The sequence below is a fragment of the Verticillium alfalfae genome, genomic scaffold, assembly GCF_000150825.1.
Source record: "Verticillium alfalfae VaMs.102 supercont1.1 genomic scaffold, whole genome shotgun sequence".
NCBI lineage: Eukaryota > Fungi > Ascomycota > Sordariomycetes > Glomerellales > Plectosphaerellaceae > Verticillium > Verticillium alfalfae.
Genome location: NW_003315038.1, coordinates 2255156 through 2271101, shown reverse-complemented (window position 1 = coordinate 2271101; position 15946 = coordinate 2255156). Strand labels below are relative to the sequence as shown.

The following is a 15946-nucleotide window of genomic DNA, read 5'->3' as shown; positions in this document are numbered from 1 at the left end:
GCTGCTGGGCCCCATCGTCCCCGGCACCACGGTGCCCAACGGCCCCAAGGTGCCCGGCACCGACTTCCAGCTTGACCCCGTCAACGCGGCCTTCAACATTGGCGCCATGATCCGCTGGCTCGACTACAACGACTGCTGGCTCGCGGCCGAGTGGGGTCACCCCTCGGACAACCTGGGCGCCATCCTCGCCGTTGCCGACTGGATCACGCGCACCAACAAGGCCGGCGGCAACCTCGCCAACGGCAAGCAGTTCACCATCCGCGACGTGCTCGAGGCCATGATCAAGGCCCACGAGATCCAGGGCTGCCTGGCGCTGCTCAACTCGTACAACAAGGTCGGCCTCGACCACGTCGTGCTCGTCAAGGTGGCCAGCACGGCCGTCGTGTCCAAGATGCTCGGCCTCAGCGAGAAGCAGATTGCCGACGCCGTCACCCAGGCCTGGGTCGACGGCCAGAGCCTGCGCACCTACCGCCACTCGCCCAACACCATGTCGCGCAAGTCGTGGGCGGCCGGCGACGCCTGCCAGCGCGCCGTCAACCTCGCGCTCAAGGTGCTCAAGGGCGAGCAGGGCGTGCCGACGGTGCTGTCGGCGCCCGTCTGGGGGTTCTACGACGTCCTCTTCAAGGGCAAGAAGTTTGAGTTCCAGCGCCCCTACGGCAGCTACGTCATGGAGAACGTCCTCTTCAAGGTCTCGTACCCCGCCGAGTTCCACTCGCAGACGGCCGTCGAGGCGTCGGAGAAGATCTACGGCCAGCTCAAGGCCCTCGGCAAGTCGGCCGCCGACATCAAGGGCATCACGTGTCGCACCCACGAGGCCTGCATCCGCATCATCGACAAGCAGTTCAAGCCCATGGACAACTTTGCCGACCGCGACCACTGCATCCAGTACATGTGCTCCGTCATGCTCGTCTTTGGCCGCCTCGAGGCCACCGACTACCCCGACGGCAGCGAGGCCGCCACGTCCGAGATGGTCGAGTCACTGCGCAAGCGCTTCAAGTGCGTCGAGGACCCCCAGTTCACCAAGGACTACCACGACCCCGCCCTGCGCACCATCTCCAACGCCCTGACCGTCGAGCTCAACGACGGCACCGTGCTCGAGAAGGTCGTCGTCGAGGCGCCCCTCGGCCACCGCCTGCGTCGCGAGGAGGCCAAGCCCGAGATTCTCAAGAAGTACCAGAGGCACCTGGTCGCCCACTTCAGCGAGAACAAGGTCAAGCAGCTCGTCGAGCTCGGCCTCGACCAGCAGAAGCTCGAGTCGACGCCGGTCGACGAGTACGTTGATCTGTACGTCAGCAAGGACAGCAAGTTCATCTAAAGTGTACGTGAGGACAAGGGAAAAGCAGTGTGAAGTGTGCGACGAGGTGGCCAGGATAGATGTTTGATCATAGAAATTGAGATATCTGTTCATCGTCATTTTTGACCCAAGCTTGGTAGGTACCTAGGAAGTGATTGTACTGTGCCATGATCACAATCAGCTGACCACCACCTCCACTCTCACACTCCCTCCGGTACGTCACACCGGGCGTGCCTTGCATCGCCCATGGAAGACCAGGCAAGGTACGCACAGTGGCCCTGTGTGTGTGTGTGTGCATCTCAGCACTTGTGTGCAACGCGAAGTGTCGCCCCGAGTCCGAGTGGCTCCCGGTTCTCGAGAGACTCCTTGGCCCAGAAGGGGGGGGGGGAGCTGACGAGGCCTGCATCGGCCCCACGGATGCTAAGGAGCCTCATTCGTAATTCGGCGACGCGGGGCAGCCCACCGCGGGATGATCCAATGGGACTGACAGGCGGTGGCGCCGCTTTCCCTTCAGGGGTGCTGGGGGGTTCCCTAGGGGCTTGGTCGATCCCCCCCGGTCCCTGTGGCCGCTGTCCGCTGTCCGCTGTCCGCTGGGCGGTCTCTCGGGTCTGTCAGACTCTCTACCGTCTCTGTGACTGATCCAGTTTCACAGCCATCGAGGTCAGACAAGGCCAACAGACGGGACACAACAGGGCTCCGCCGCCTTCTGTCTGCCCGTGTTGCCCCCAATCCCCTGGACTCTTGACTGGGCTAGCGAGCCGACTGGGCATCGGGCGGTCTGTGCCGGTGTTGGCGTGTACGTTCTGTCGTATTCCCCGTTGCGGTAGGTGGCTCGCCCACTTAGTAACTCGGCACTGGCTAGCACGTCTTCGACCCGAACGTTCGACCGCTGTCGACTCTTTTCCCTCTTCCCCAACTCCCAACAGCACAACACCCTGCTACGGCATCGCTCACAGCACCCAGCACACAAGGATCCCCTCCACAGACCAGAAAACCCACCAGAGAAAACAAGTGCCCATACAAAAGGCCTTGGACCAACCGCCAGCATGGCTGACCGCCAGACAATCATGGAGACCAACCGGTCGATCCGGACCATCAAGAACGTAGGCAACAGCCCACCCCTCAGCCCATGACCCTGGTCGCCGCCATCTTCAGCCCTGCGATGAACCCCGCGATCAATAGAGTTATGACCACAGCTGACGTGGCCTAGGAACTCGAGAACCTCCTCGAAAAGGGTGTCATCGACAACGATGCTTACGAGAACATTCACTCCATGCTCCCCGCCGAAGCTCCCCTTCGAGGCGGCGGCAGCGCGCCCGCCCGCGCAACCCCTTCCCAGGCGGCGAGCCCCGCGGCACCACCTCCGACTGAGGCCATGGCCAACATGAACATCAACAACCAGCAGCAGCAGAGGGCGAATCCTTCGCCGGCGCCTCCCTCCTACGCCAACTCGACGGGCGGCGCCGCCGCTGCCCCTCCACCGGGCCCCCCTCCACCCCCGTCCAAGCCCATCCTCGCCCACGCCCGCGCTCTCTACCGCTACCAGGCGGCCGACTCGCGCGACCTGTCCTTTGAGCGCGACGACAAGATTGCCGTTCACGAGTACATGAACGCCGACTGGTGGATGGGTCGCAACTCTCGTACCGGCGCCGAGGGCATCTTCCCCAAGACGTACGTCGCCGTCGAGGCCGCACCACCGCCGGCGCAAGACCGCGCCGCCTCCTACAGCGCGCCCCAGCAGCCGGGCTACCACAACCAGCCGCCGACGCAGCAGCTCTGGCCGCCGCCCCAGCAGCACCAGTATGCGCCGCCCCAGCCGCAGTACGGCCAGCCCTCAGGCCCGCCGCCCCAGCAGAACCCCTACAACTCGGACACGCCGCCGTCGGCCATTGCCAACCAGGAGAGCGCGCCGGCGGACGGACAGCACAAGGGACGGCGCCGGCAAGGCGAAGGAGTACGGGGGAGAAGTTTGGCAAGAAGCTCGGCAATGCGGCCATCTTTGGTGCGGGTGCCACGCTCGGTGGCAACCTCGTCAACAGCATCTTCTGAGGGGTCTTTTTTTTTTCCCTCTCTCTCTCTCTCTTTGGCGCTCTCTGTCGTTTTGGCTGGGTCGAGTGGACACAGCCGCTGCTGCGCGTTGTGAGAGAGGTCGGGCAACATGGCAACTGATAGAAAAGGATCGGGCGTTTTGGGTGCGGCGGAGTGATTTCTGGCTTTCATGGCCCAGAATAGCAGCAACAGCTGGCAATGGCTCCGTTGATTTCGTTCATGGGTGTTCTTTTCCCCAGATGTTTGATGATTGGAAATGCAAAGTATCAATATCACTCGAGCAGAGCAGGTGATCGACTGGCGCATGTTTGGTCGGTGAATGGTTGCTGTGTGCTGATGTCAGGTGAGGTAACAGTCCTCGCGATGCATTGGAAGACGCCAGCGAGCAGAGACGGGGACCTCTCGTGCCTTCCTGTCGGCAGCTGAGTTGTTCTTTGAGCAGGCGGCTCTCCTTCCTCTGTTTGACGTCTGGGTTGCCTAGGCCGAGCAGTCACGCATACCTCTCTCCTCCGACAAGGCATGTGTCGTTCCCTTCCGGCTTCTTCCCACGTCGTCTTCCCACGTCGTCTTCCCACGTCGTCTTCCCACGTCGTCTTCCCACGTCGTCTTCCCACGTCGTCTTCCCACATCGTCTTCCTCGGTTGACGCAGACTGCACAGCGCATCTTCGACGGAGACGCAGGCCGCATGCCAGCGGGCGCAACAGGTACCTACTCTGAGATTCCTTCGTACCGCTGACGTTAAGCCGTCAGAGACATCAACCTGCCTGCCTCCTGCGCTTCTCACCCATCTTCATAACTTGCGAGCTCCCAGGTCATGGCATCCGACACATGCATGAGCTCGGCTCACGTAGCCATCGAACGCGGTCCCATTGCCGACATCTCCGACTATCGTCCGACAGTTGTCGCCGACCCTAAACCCATCTTCCACAGATATATTCATAACGATGAGGCAATGCTGGCGGGTTATCTTGGCTTCGGCCACAGTCTCTGCAACCTGCGCACCATAGCCGTGAGCGGCCCAGTCTTGAAATACGTGCCTGCCGCTTTCGCTCTCCTCGGCGTCCCAGAGCCTGGGTGCAAGTCTGGCGACAAGACTCGCGAGGAAGTTGCCTGCATCTGGGCGCTTGCCTTTCTCTTCAACGAAAAGACCCGCTCTGTGCTACCCGACACGCTCCAGAAGATCCAAGACAAGTACAAGATATCTTGGAGTGCCGTCCGCTCTCCAAAGGCCCAGAACGAGCAGCTCGGTGACCCCAAGCGGCGCGGCCAGATCCTCGCTTCTGTCCTGTTGGCCATGCACCGCGACATCCTCGCCGCGCAGCAGATGCCTCCCGAGCAGTTCGAGTCCACCTTTGTGCCTGCCATTGTGGCTCTCGAAGATAACAACCCATGGGGTGCTCCAGTCTACATGCTGCCCATGATGCCGGGGAACAAGATCACCTGGCCTGATTGGGGTCCCATCAAGGGTCACTGCGGCTGCAAGGATGTGTGCGAGCCGCTCGAGGAGCACGAGGTCGAGGTCTATCATCGCTGTCTGAGCCTGATCCGCTACACCATCTACCAGCTCGAGCCTACCTACTTCTACAAGCACCTCGGCAAGTATATGAAGAACCAGCTGGACGGCCAGGTAGCTCTCGTCGCCGTCGCCAGAGTCAAGAGAGAGCAGATCGAGGAGGTCGCCGAAGCCCGCGCCAAATTGGTCGAGCAGCAGTGCAAGGGCAAGCCTAATGCTAAAGTCGCAGGCCCGATGCAGACCTCTCCCGCCTCCCATATCGACGAGCTGGCGCATTGGCTCTCGAGTGGAATGCGCGGAAAGGTACCTACTGATATCCTGCTAGAGTTTCAGAGCAATGTTAGAAAGGTCTACGAGATGGCCATCGAGCAGTACCCGGAGGGCGACTGGACCGAACAGGAAAAGAAGCTCATGTCGGAGAGCTTCACCTGGATGGTGACCCACGGTGCGGGAGGGCTGTCTGGCCCGCCTCACTGGACCGACGAGGAGCGGAAGATGTACGCTAACCTCCACCAGCCCTTTGCCTTTCCACAGGGTGCCAACGTCAAATTTGAGGTGAACCAGGCGAACGAGTACCTCGGTGCCTTGGTAGATTACATGAGCAAGGTGAAGCTTGCCGATGAGCAGGTGATGAAAGCCATGTCGGAGAAGCAGAAAGCGGCCCAACGCACCCAGGAGGCCATGGCCAAGTCGAACAAGGTCCATCACCACCAGCACACCGAAAAGTCGCGCCTGCAACAGCACCAGGAACTTCTTGCTCGCATGGAAGACGTCGACTAAATGTCATGGACCACATTCTCGCCTGAGGTGAAGCAGGGAGTGGAGAGGACCTTGGAATCACCACAGATATTCAGGCGAGGTGTTTGGCAACAATCAAGAAATTGAAATTGGGTGAACGAGTACATGATCTTGCTTGCAGGAAGAAAACACATAGTCTACGACCACGTCAAGTGGCTTGCAGTCTAAAGCACACTTCCCTCTCAAGAACTCTTCTCTCGCGAAATGAAACAGGCAACACGCAAGAACAGACCCAATCGTAAGAAAGCAACGCCATTCACCACCTAGCCCGTATATCCCTTAAGCTCGTGTCCTCGGACATAACACCGGCACCAGCATGGCGCTCCCTCTAGCTCCTCCCCACGTCGGCCTTCCAGTCCTTGTCATCATCCACGTTGTTGACGACGCGCGCCTCCAGGCGGCCCCCGGTCCACTCACGAATGCGTTTGCCGTAAACGTACATGGCCGGCAGCAGCAGGGCGACAGCCGCCAGGGCGCCGCTGTAGATACCAAAGTTGACCTCGAAGCCTAGGTCCTGGATCCAGTCCGTGACACGGAACGACATGGCGAAGCCGACGATGAGGCGAATGGAGGAGACGTTGACGAGGACGGGTCTGGAAGTGCACGTTAGCATAATGGTTTTTTGTATAAGAAAAAAGGTAGCGACAGAGGGGCGCTTCGAGGCAGAAGGCCGCAGAAAGAAGCCAAACGGAAAAGGGGAAGACTCGCCCTGCAAACTGAGGATAGCTCTCGACGAGATAGACGGCAAAGATGGTGTTCGCGGTCAGGAAGCCGAAGCCGATGAAGAAGATGGCGACGAGAACGACAATGCTGGGCAGGGTGCGGATGTTCTGCGCGGCGTAGCCGAAGAGGAAGGCGCCGACAATGCCGGCGACCAGGGGGAAGATGAGACTGATGAGGTGGGCCTCGGGCTCGCGGCGGCCGCCGTTGCGACGCGCGTGGGCGTTGGAGATGAGGTCGGCGACGTAGCCGCCAAAGACCCAGACAAAGGGGCTCGCGATGACGAGGGGCACGACGGCGAAGCCGAGCTTCTCGAAGTCCCAGCCGGCGGCGATGAGGACGGAGGAGCCGACCTGGCCGGCGGCGCCCTGGATGGAGACGAGGAGCGAGTTGATGGCGATGACCCAGATGACGTTGGGGAACAGGGTCGTCTTGAGCGTCTCCCAGACCGACTTGGAGGCGAGATTCCACTCGGTGCCGCAGTGCAGGATGCCAAAGTCGGTCTGGTTTGTGCGCGGGCCAAAGGCTGCCACGTCGAGGCGGGGACGCGTCTCGCCTGGCTGCAGAAGGTAGACTTCTTTGCCGGCTGGAGGAGGGGACTTGAAGTCAGCCTGGGCACGAGATGGGAGAGGGCGCACTGGGGGGTGGCATAAACGTACCAAGCTCATCGGCGCTGCGGACCCATCGCGTCTCGGGGACGAGGAAGATGATGCCAATCCAGGCCACTATGGCAACACCCGAGGTGAGATAGTAAATGAAACGCCAGTCGAGCCTGGCTACGATGATGGGGCTGCCGGAAGGTTAGATGCCTGAGAGAAACCGACCCATGCTAGACTTTCTCACCTGGCAATGCCCAAGCTGACAATGATCAACCCTTGAGATGCGCCAATGGAAGCAATGGCTTTGTTGCGTTGATGGATAAACATGAAGTCCTGCACAATCAGCGGGATCAGCGCCTCCACGGCACCGGCACCCAGTCCCTGGAAGCAGCGAGCGGCGATATGACTGTTGAGACTCGTCGAGAAGCCAGCCCAGAGACCGCCAGTCCAGGCACACGCGCCGGCGAACAGAAGCACGGGACGACGGCCGATGGCGATGGAAAGCGGCACGAGGAAGAACGAGCTGATGCCATTGACGAGCAAGGGCAGCGAGGCCAAGAGCGCAACCTTCGACAACGGGGGTCCGCCCAGGCCGGAGAGGATATCAAGCGGGTTGAGGTTCACCTGGCCAGGAGGAACGAGCAGGCTGATGTCGATCTGCGCGAGGATCTTGGGATCAATGCCTGTGTACTCGAGGACAAAAACAGGGACGAGGGCGCCGACGATGGCTTCGGCCGCGAGCGCCAGCGCGCCAACTATCGGTTCGTCAGTTCTCCACCGTCATTTTCAAGTGTTGACACTAAGCGGTAAGCATCTAGATGGACTCACAGAAGCAGAGAGCGCCGATGGCGAGCCACTTCCTCAAGTTTGGCAGATTCAGGGGGTCCTTGGGATCCGGCGTGGGCATAGGAATGTACCGGATCTGGCCACCCTCGAAGAGCTGAGTCGTCCCTACCACCAGGGCATCGGGAGACTCAATCCTCGCTAGTGGTGCCAGCTTTTCAGTCGACTCTGAGAATCTCTGATTGTAGTTCATATTCGCGGCCCTGATGCAGGTCTGTCGGTGTGGTGCCGCTAGAGCTGTCCGCAAAGATGTGCAGTTGCAAGGGCGAGTCTAAGAGTCAAAGACGAAGAGAAACTTCAAGTACTTTTGGGGACACAACTCTGTAATTTCATTCTTTAGAAAATGGAAAGCATACCATGGAAACGAAACAAAGGGGAATGGCAGGGTTGGCTGCAGGGTACGAGGGAACGACGTGAACTTAAATGACCTTGTCCGCGGTTCAGAAACTTTAGCAGACAGTAATCCCTCCACTGACGCTCCATCAGACACATCTGTCATGGCGCTAGGTCCTCGGAGCCGTTACTCGCAGTGTAGGTTTTCGAGACGAGCTTATCGACCAAGAGTCTCGCTGCAAGTCGGATGAGGAGTCATTCTGAGACGGGTGCCGTGATGGGTATGACTTGAGGCTGTCTGAAGCGCACAGAAGTTCGGACGAACAAGGTAAACCCCTGTAGTCGAACGTCCAGATTGGGGAGACTCTTGCGATAACGGGTATCACGGAGGCTTACATACTTTGGACATAGTAGTATCCAGTGGGTTCCCATATCGCGGCTGCTGCCTAGCCATCCTAGTGACGCATCATCAACGGGTTCAACGACAGGGAACAGGCCTTCCAGTGGACTCCCTCACAAGATTGCTGCTGACGTACGAGAGGCCAACAAGGAGGGGAAAACACTAAACAACTGACTCGAGGAACAAATGGTACAGAGCTCTGCTCGCGCGATCCACGCGGACACCACGACTTCGAGATGCGCGTGCAACCGTCTCGTTACCTAGGTAGGGGGCAATGCAATATCGGTCAATGAGCAAGGAATGCTTCACGCCAGCCCCAGCCCACGCCTCCCCAAGGAAAATAAATCGTCAACTGTGGCAAGCGGCTACCGCACACGCCGTTGGAAGTTTTAAATTCCTTCTATGCGCACGAGATAGTCTGGGGTGGTACGGATGAAACGGTTCAGGGGGTCACGAAAGTCGTGGCTCGAGCTCTAGACTTGGCTTCGACTAGCCAGATCGGCCGTGCTCGCAAGCCTGCTGGAGTCGGATCTGGTCCCACTTTGACCTTGAAGGAGATGGTCTGATATTCAATGGTACAAACGCGGCCTTGGTGGCTGTCTCGACATCCCAGAATAGCCAAGACCCGTGAGCCGAGTGAGACGCCATGCTGGCAACATGTCACTTTCGGTACAGCAAGATTTGGTTCCATGCGTCAAAGCTGTGCATGCTGAGATTCTGGCACAACTACGACAAAACATTCCGTCTCTTGCCCGATTCAGCCTCGGCGCTCATCCGTGGTATAAGATTCAGCCCCTTCCTCCATGACTCCAGGTCCCAGAAATGATTAACTCCGTCGGTCCTCAGCCGAGGTACGTAATGTCCAAGTGATCCTTTTGCATGAGCATTGTAAGGATTGGTGTCCAAAGAGAGACTCCGTTTGCAGTTCGGCGAGTGAAAGAGTTCGCCGATCAAGAACAAGAAGCGACGATTGCACTGCGTGCGCTGCGTCGTCCCGAATGCTGTAGTCGCCATTCCAAGGCGGAAACCCAACAGCAACATATGCAAGACCATCTCTGTCTTCGAGCTCGTTTCTCAGAATCTCGAGGCGCAGAGACCAAACACGAAGCATCATGCGCTTGCGCTCACTGAAAACCTGGGCGAGCTCTTCTTCTTCTTGAGCAAAGTCGCTCCCGAGAGCCTCTAGTTCCTGTTCCTTCCGGTCCGTTAGCTTCTCCAGCTCGTTTGCCTGTCGTTCGAGCAGCTCTTCCATGCGTTTGGCCTGTCGGTCGCGCAAAACATTGATCTTGGACTGGTGCAGCCGCGCCATACCGTCTCGTAAATTGTACTGCTGACCAAGCTCCTGGAGGTCGCGTTCCGTCACAACGCGCTTGGGGAGGTCTGAGTCGAGACCATGGCCTAGGCCTTCGCAGTATGCCTCCATGTGCTTCAGTCTGATTTTAACACTGTTCTCACTCTGCTGGAGAGTCATGCGGAGCTCCATCTCGGCCTCAATCTGTCGTTCGTCGAGGTGTGAGGCGGTCTTTGCGTGTCGTTCTTCCATCTTCTCCGTCTGATCTGTGTGTCTAGCCGTTGTAGCAGCCTTCTTTTCGCCGTGCCGCATCTCCATGTGCCACCGCTTCTCATTGACGAAGTCCTGAAACCGTTGCCTCTGAGCCAACACGTCGGCTTGTAGAGCCAAAAATGCAGGATGCTCGTGCATGCGGCGTTCAGCCTCTGCAGTTTGAGCGGCCTCGGCCGCTGCCGCGGCGTCTCGTGCAGCTTTCTCGGCATCCAGCTCTGCAGTCCGAGCTTCCTCCTCGATTTGTCTCCTTTCCAGCTCTTCTGTTCCATCGCAAAAGTTGGGACAGCCAACGGTCGGATTCCATATGGCACCGCAAATATAACAGAATTGGGCTTTGCAGCGGCAGGTCATGTGCGTGCAGCCTTGTGCCAGTTCTACCAGAGCGCGGCACTTGTAGCACCTCCTCCATCCGGATTTCTCGCCCATTTTGAGCACTTCGTTCAGTTCCCAATCTTCCGGGCATTCCTTCCCAATAGGGTGGGCGTTCCGCTTGCACATGATGCAGACTCTCGTGTCGCAATTCCTACACTCTACATCGAATGGATGTTTGGGGTCAAGTTTGCTGCGTGGGGGGATAAACTCGCTGCAGGCAGCATTCGGACAGAATATCCTTGCATCCCATGGAGTAATGAACTGTCGGACTGCCTTGAGAAAGAGATGTCGTTCCTCGGGTGTGAGGAGGTCTTTGAGGATAGAGCTTGGTATTGGCTGCGTGCAACACCTGGGTGGAAATTTGGACTCGTCTGTCGCAGCTTGTTGCACCACGACCCTCAAACATTGGCCGCAATACGCGTGACCACAGGGGAGGTCGTATGATGACGAGGACTTGTCGAAGTCGTCGCGACAGCAGATACACGCACTTGGGTTTCATTAAGTCAGCGATCACAGGACTCAACAAGGTTATGGTGACAAGCGCTCGGAGGCTCACATGGGACGGTCCAGGCCGCTTGCAGCCTTCTTTTTGCGTCGTATCCTCCGTAGGCCTTCCTTAATGTTGATGAAGCTTCTCCGCGTGCTGACACTAAACAAGCTCTGTGCCGAGTTGTCGGGCAGCTCAACTGAGTGTGATTTCAGAAATTTGGGCTGGTCAAGATTCGGGTCGATTTGTGTGAGGTATCGATCGTAGTAGGTAAAGCTCGTGTTCTTGGCTCGCTTTGCAGAATCGACTCTCAGCGATGCCTCTGAATCGTTGTTGTCAACAAGGAGAGAGCGCGAAGTTAGTGCCGTGCTCGCGGAAGCAGACGAGGTGGAGGAGAAGGTGCGCGCATGGTAGGTAGCGATGGTCGAGCCTTGCGACTCGGCGCTAGAGGTGTTGCGCTTCTGATCAGTTGACAGCATGTGCTCTGGAAGTTTGATGCCCAACGAGGCTGCTTTAGCGAGCAGATCCCTTTGGAGGGAGGTTTGAGCCTCGGGGCCGGAAAGGTGGAGAACATGGTTGAAGTAGTCAGTGTCGTTGAGTTCGGGCGGACTGGTGGTGTCGTCGGTGGCGCTGGTCGTGGCATCGGTCGGCGAGGTGAACACGCCAGCGAGCGACCCCATGGTGCGCTGCGATGCGCTACGCCACAGGCTCAGGTCGCGAGTTTTTGGATCTCAGGTCCGAAAGGACGGCAATATCATGCTGGTCCTGGACCAGAGAGACGCAGCAACGTTGGGTTGGGGTTTTTTTTCGCGGTGCAGCGGCCAGGCAATGTTGTTGTTGTTGATGAGGCCGCTGCTCGGGCCTTGGACGAACGGGTATGGAACGGTGGTGCAGGGTCAACGGCGTGGCGGTTACAGCTCGACGGCGGGTAGTTGAGGGTAGAGACCGAATTGTGAGACTGCGTCGCAGAACAGACGCGGTGAGCGATGGACTTTCGCTGCTAGAAAGCCGCGATTGAGGAATATGCGAGTCTAGAAAAAAAAGAACAGGTTGGAAGATGAGAAGACGAAGACTTGCACGATGCTTGGAAGGAAGAGGGAAAGGCAAGATATGGTGACAGGTCACTTGTGACCTGCAATCATCAGCCGAGTCGAATCGTGTCGATTCAGCGAGAGTGAGCGAGCCAGTAAAAGTCAAGTTGATACCGCCGCTGGTACCAATCTAGTTGGAGGGCGAATGCCTGGATCGACGGGGGTCGTGGCCGATCCTGAGGAGACAGCGACCGGGGGGTGGGGGGGCAAAGGCGGCGCACTGCCGTCAAGAAAAGTAGACTGGGTCGTTTGTTGGACGGTCTGGTCTAGCGAACGGACGGGCGATGGCGAGAGGGATATCAGCTGAGATATAGTGGCAGACGTCCTTGTACTGCGACTGTCACGGACTAGGCTCGTCAGAAGTGAACACAAGGTCGTTCACTGCTCGAGGCGTACGAGGCAAGGGATTGGACTGTTGCCGGCAGTCGTCTCTTTCCGCCCACGGCCAACGGTCAAGAGCCGTTGCTGTCATCCTTTCCGCGATGCTGGTTCGGGGGAGACAATGCTGGAGGTTTGTGGGCTTCGGTGGTGGGGGGGCCCTCTTTCTTGTCTCTCGTCTCGGATGCTCAGTAGCCGGTTGAGTCCAGGCTAGACAATAGCTGATGCGTTGCTTTTGGCGGCAAGACAGCACTTCACTGGTGCGCCCAAAAGGGAACGATACTTGGACCGATGGACATCTCTATAGGGATATGATCTCGGCAACGTTGTCCATCTTCAGGCTCATCAACCATGCCAGATGTTGGGTTGGGGTGATGTACGCGTGATCGCAGGTGCAGGCAGGTGCGAAGGAGCTGAGCAACAAGTGGCAACTGCCACCCACCACACCACCAGCAAGCACGACCGACCGACCGATAGCGATGCAGCAACAGACAGGAAGCGGCGTCCCGCAAAGCAAGGAAACAGCCTTGGGCGAGCCCCTCATTGGTCATGCACTGCACATACGCTAGCGGGAATGCACCCTCTTTCGGGACTACCCTCGACGACCAAGCCCGTAGCTTGAAGCGGGAGGTCTTATGTAATCCCCCACCTGCCCCCTTCAACCACCATTGCCGCACCCTTGATACAGCGAGTTGCAGTCTCATCTCGACATCGCTAAGTTTCGACATGGGACCCCTTGGATGAGAGGGGAAAGGGGGTCCCCTTTTGCTGCCCGCCTAGTTTGACTCTGCTTTTCTTTACTGCTATTTGCCTTCAGGGCCGCCGTCTTCGTGGTCCCTCTGGTACCATGTTGCGCCGATGAAAGAATCATATGTCACCTTGCCTCGATTGCCTTCCAAGTGCCTGAACCAGAGTCTTCGCCGTTTGAGTCTAGCGTTTGCTGCCCCGTCGTTCCGTCCCTCCCGCGCTGCCGACAGCGATGGCGCCGACTGATGATCCAAAAAAAACAAAATCTAGCCAACAAACAGCAGGAGAGCTCCCCTTTGCTTGCTTTTTTCGATCACCAGAGTCAAGCCCCTCCGAAAACCGAAGAATGTCGCTGGGCATACTGGTATTCGTCATGGCCTACTGAAAGAAGACCGCCTTGCGAGTCAGTTGACGCCCGATGCGCAACTTTGTGGAGAAAGATACTAGGAAGCAAGCAAACATCACTCCCCCGAGCCTGTTCATGATGCGCCTTTGACACACTCATGGTGCGTTTGCCCACCCTCGCGACCACTAAGCTCCGCCGCCTCATATTCCCGGACCTCTTGTGGCGGAAATCGGGGTTTCCCTCCGCCTTATATGAGGAGCTCATGCCGGGAATCGTCTGGATGCCGCGGTTCTGGGCACCATGGCCGATGCGCAAACATCACATACGTGCCAGATCAAACATGGCAAGACTCGACCGTGTTTCCGTCATTGCCTTCGCACGGCAGAGTCAAACCCGTGGCTTGCGACAACTACCGAGGAAGTAACATGGGGACTAAGCAAGCGGTGCGTTTCTAAGCTGGGGATGGCGTTACCGCGGGATGGAATGTCATACACGGCAAACCTCTGGCCCGACGACGGGCTACTTCGCTCAAGAAGTGAAATTTAAACCCCCCAAATTTGTACCTGGCATCCAACGCTACCTTGTGTTTCTCCTCGCTGGTAGTCACCTCGCTTCTTATTGATCTGTGCTTTTCGCTAATATCGCCATGTCTCACAAGACAAGTAGATCTTCATAAGCTCGGGATCTACCCAGATCACGCCAATAATGCGGCTGCCCATGAGATTTGACGTGATTAACCTGCAGGTGGCGTCGGATTTCCAGACTGAAACCGTGTTTGCGCAGTAGATCATTCCGCACGTTCCATTGAGTGACAAGATTCATCTCGGCGGTCAGCCCTTACGGCGGTCGATGGGCACTGCTCGAATCGTGGGTATCCGAGGCCTGGTCTCAAGCTTCAGCTTGTCTTGTATGACCGCATGCTTTGCAAAGTTGTGAATATTTGGCCTTTGAAGATCTGTCTACTGCAGTATCTCATATCTCTCGTTTGCTCTGGCAACCAAGATGCAGCATTTGGCATTCTGGAACCCGAGTGTGACGAGATACGGCTATTCGAGAAAAGGATCAACTGGTTTGGCTTGAGTGAAATGAACTGGCATGTTTAGGTGTAAATCCGTAGGACATACACACCTTTGTGTCGTTGTCTCGATGCCACCAGTGCCTTCAACACCCAGATCATGCGTACACTACGCTACTTCCGTGAGGTTGACTTCAGGTTCCACATTATCAAGAATTTGGTTCATACATGAGAAGTCTGAAGTGTGCATATACGTATGTGGGTTTGGGGAGGATTTCGAGAGACTGGTACATTTCAACCCTCGAAAATCGTGGATCACGCTAACCGGGTATCGAATTGTGACGTGCTTTCGAGTGGTGCTTCCTTCCAGGGGCGGCTCTGTTATGAGATCCAAGTATGATAGCAACATTCATTGCCATCATGCTTAGCTGGAGAAACACACGGCTAACATCCTGGTACGGTGGGCAGCATCGTGATCTTCGGCATACCGCGCTATAACATCTCGGCAGACCCTAGACATACGCGGCTGGAGACACTTGTTGATGCTTATTAACATTGCAATAGTAAGGGGACTGAATTTACAACACTCTAGTTGAGGTTCATCCACGACGTGATGAGATGCTATAGGGCTGATGGACCGTCACAGATAATCTGGTGCGGCCCAGGCAGTCTCTGCGAGCTCGAACAAAGGCGCCTCGACGTTGCTCCTGCAGACGTGACGACCAAGGAAAAGGCGACGAAGTGATGAAAGAACCGAAAACCGAGTCTGGGGGATATTGAAACGCATAATCGGCGACATGGTGAGACGCTTCCGACAGTACCCTTAAAATCATCGTACTCAAAAAGCAGACGACGTCACCAACACTGTGATAGGCAGGCGACCCGCCATTGAAGATATGTTCTGCTACAGAAATGAGTGGCCATTCCCAAATCAAACTCTCGGGATCCCCTGTGTATGTTTACCGGGGTGCTCAAAGGATACATGAGCATGATGCCACCTCTGTCATTTCCTGTGGCCATACGTCCTTTCCCGCACGGAGTTCCGCAGTGAGTATGAAAATGAATCAAAAACTCGCAACATCGAAAAAAACTAGGTCGTGCCAGCATAAGCAGCCTTCAAAGCATTATGACCCGACAAAACAGCTTTCAGTGCCATGTCGACTCGACCAGTATGAACGTCTCGAGCCACGCAGGCACAAACGCCGTGTACAAACAGTACTGAAACCATGGAATCTCAACGACGTCGCCAACTCTAGCACAAAGATATCAGGCGCAGGGCCATAAAGACGCGGTCTCATGGACAATGTCTCAGTGTTCAGTGCCCAAATTCTCCCACACAGGGCGAACTGAGGTATGCAGGCCCCGCGATTTGATATTTTGGACGGGGTTTTATCAG

The 15946-nt window shown here is 57.1% G+C and overlaps 5 protein-coding genes across 5 annotated transcripts; 3 read left to right on the top strand and 2 right to left on the bottom strand.

Moving 5' to 3' along the window:
- Positions 1–106: 106 nt before the first annotated feature.
- Positions 107–1315, top strand: VDBG_00695 (2-methylcitrate dehydratase; the record flags this gene model as incomplete). Its single annotated transcript, XM_003008967.1, has 1 exon — positions 107–1315. The coding sequence occupies one exon, from the start codon at positions 107–109 to the stop codon at positions 1313–1315; it is 1209 nt and encodes a 402-aa protein (XP_003009013.1).
- A 1046-nt stretch (positions 1316–2361) lies between these two features.
- VDBG_00694 (conserved hypothetical protein) lies at positions 2362–3437 on the top strand (the record flags this gene model as incomplete). Its single annotated transcript, XM_003008966.1, has 2 exons — positions 2362–2397; positions 2505–3437. 2 exons carry the CDS (start codon positions 2362–2364, stop codon positions 3435–3437), a joined length of 969 nt encoding a protein of 322 aa, XP_003009012.1.
- Positions 3438–4176: 739 nt separating this feature from the next.
- VDBG_00693 (predicted protein) lies at positions 4177–5637 on the top strand (the record flags this gene model as incomplete). Its single annotated transcript, XM_003008965.1, has 1 exon — positions 4177–5637. One exon carries the CDS (start codon positions 4177–4179, stop codon positions 5635–5637), a length of 1461 nt encoding a protein of 486 aa, XP_003009011.1.
- Positions 5638–5983: 346 nt separating this feature from the next.
- VDBG_00692 (conserved hypothetical protein) lies at positions 5984–8010 on the bottom strand (the record flags this gene model as incomplete). The annotated part of the gene is made up of 5 exons (XM_003008964.1): positions 5984–6248; positions 6373–6961; positions 7035–7165; positions 7219–7729; positions 7803–8010. 5 exons carry the CDS (start codon positions 8008–8010, stop codon positions 5984–5986), a joined length of 1704 nt encoding a protein of 567 aa, XP_003009010.1.
- A 1366-nt stretch (positions 8011–9376) lies between these two features.
- On the bottom strand, positions 9377–11653 carry VDBG_00691 (IBR domain-containing protein; the record flags this gene model as incomplete). The annotated part of the gene is made up of 2 exons (XM_003008963.1): positions 9377–10973; positions 11043–11653. 2 exons carry the CDS (start codon positions 11651–11653, stop codon positions 9377–9379), a joined length of 2208 nt encoding a protein of 735 aa, XP_003009009.1.
- Between the last annotated feature and the right edge of the window lie 4293 nt (positions 11654–15946).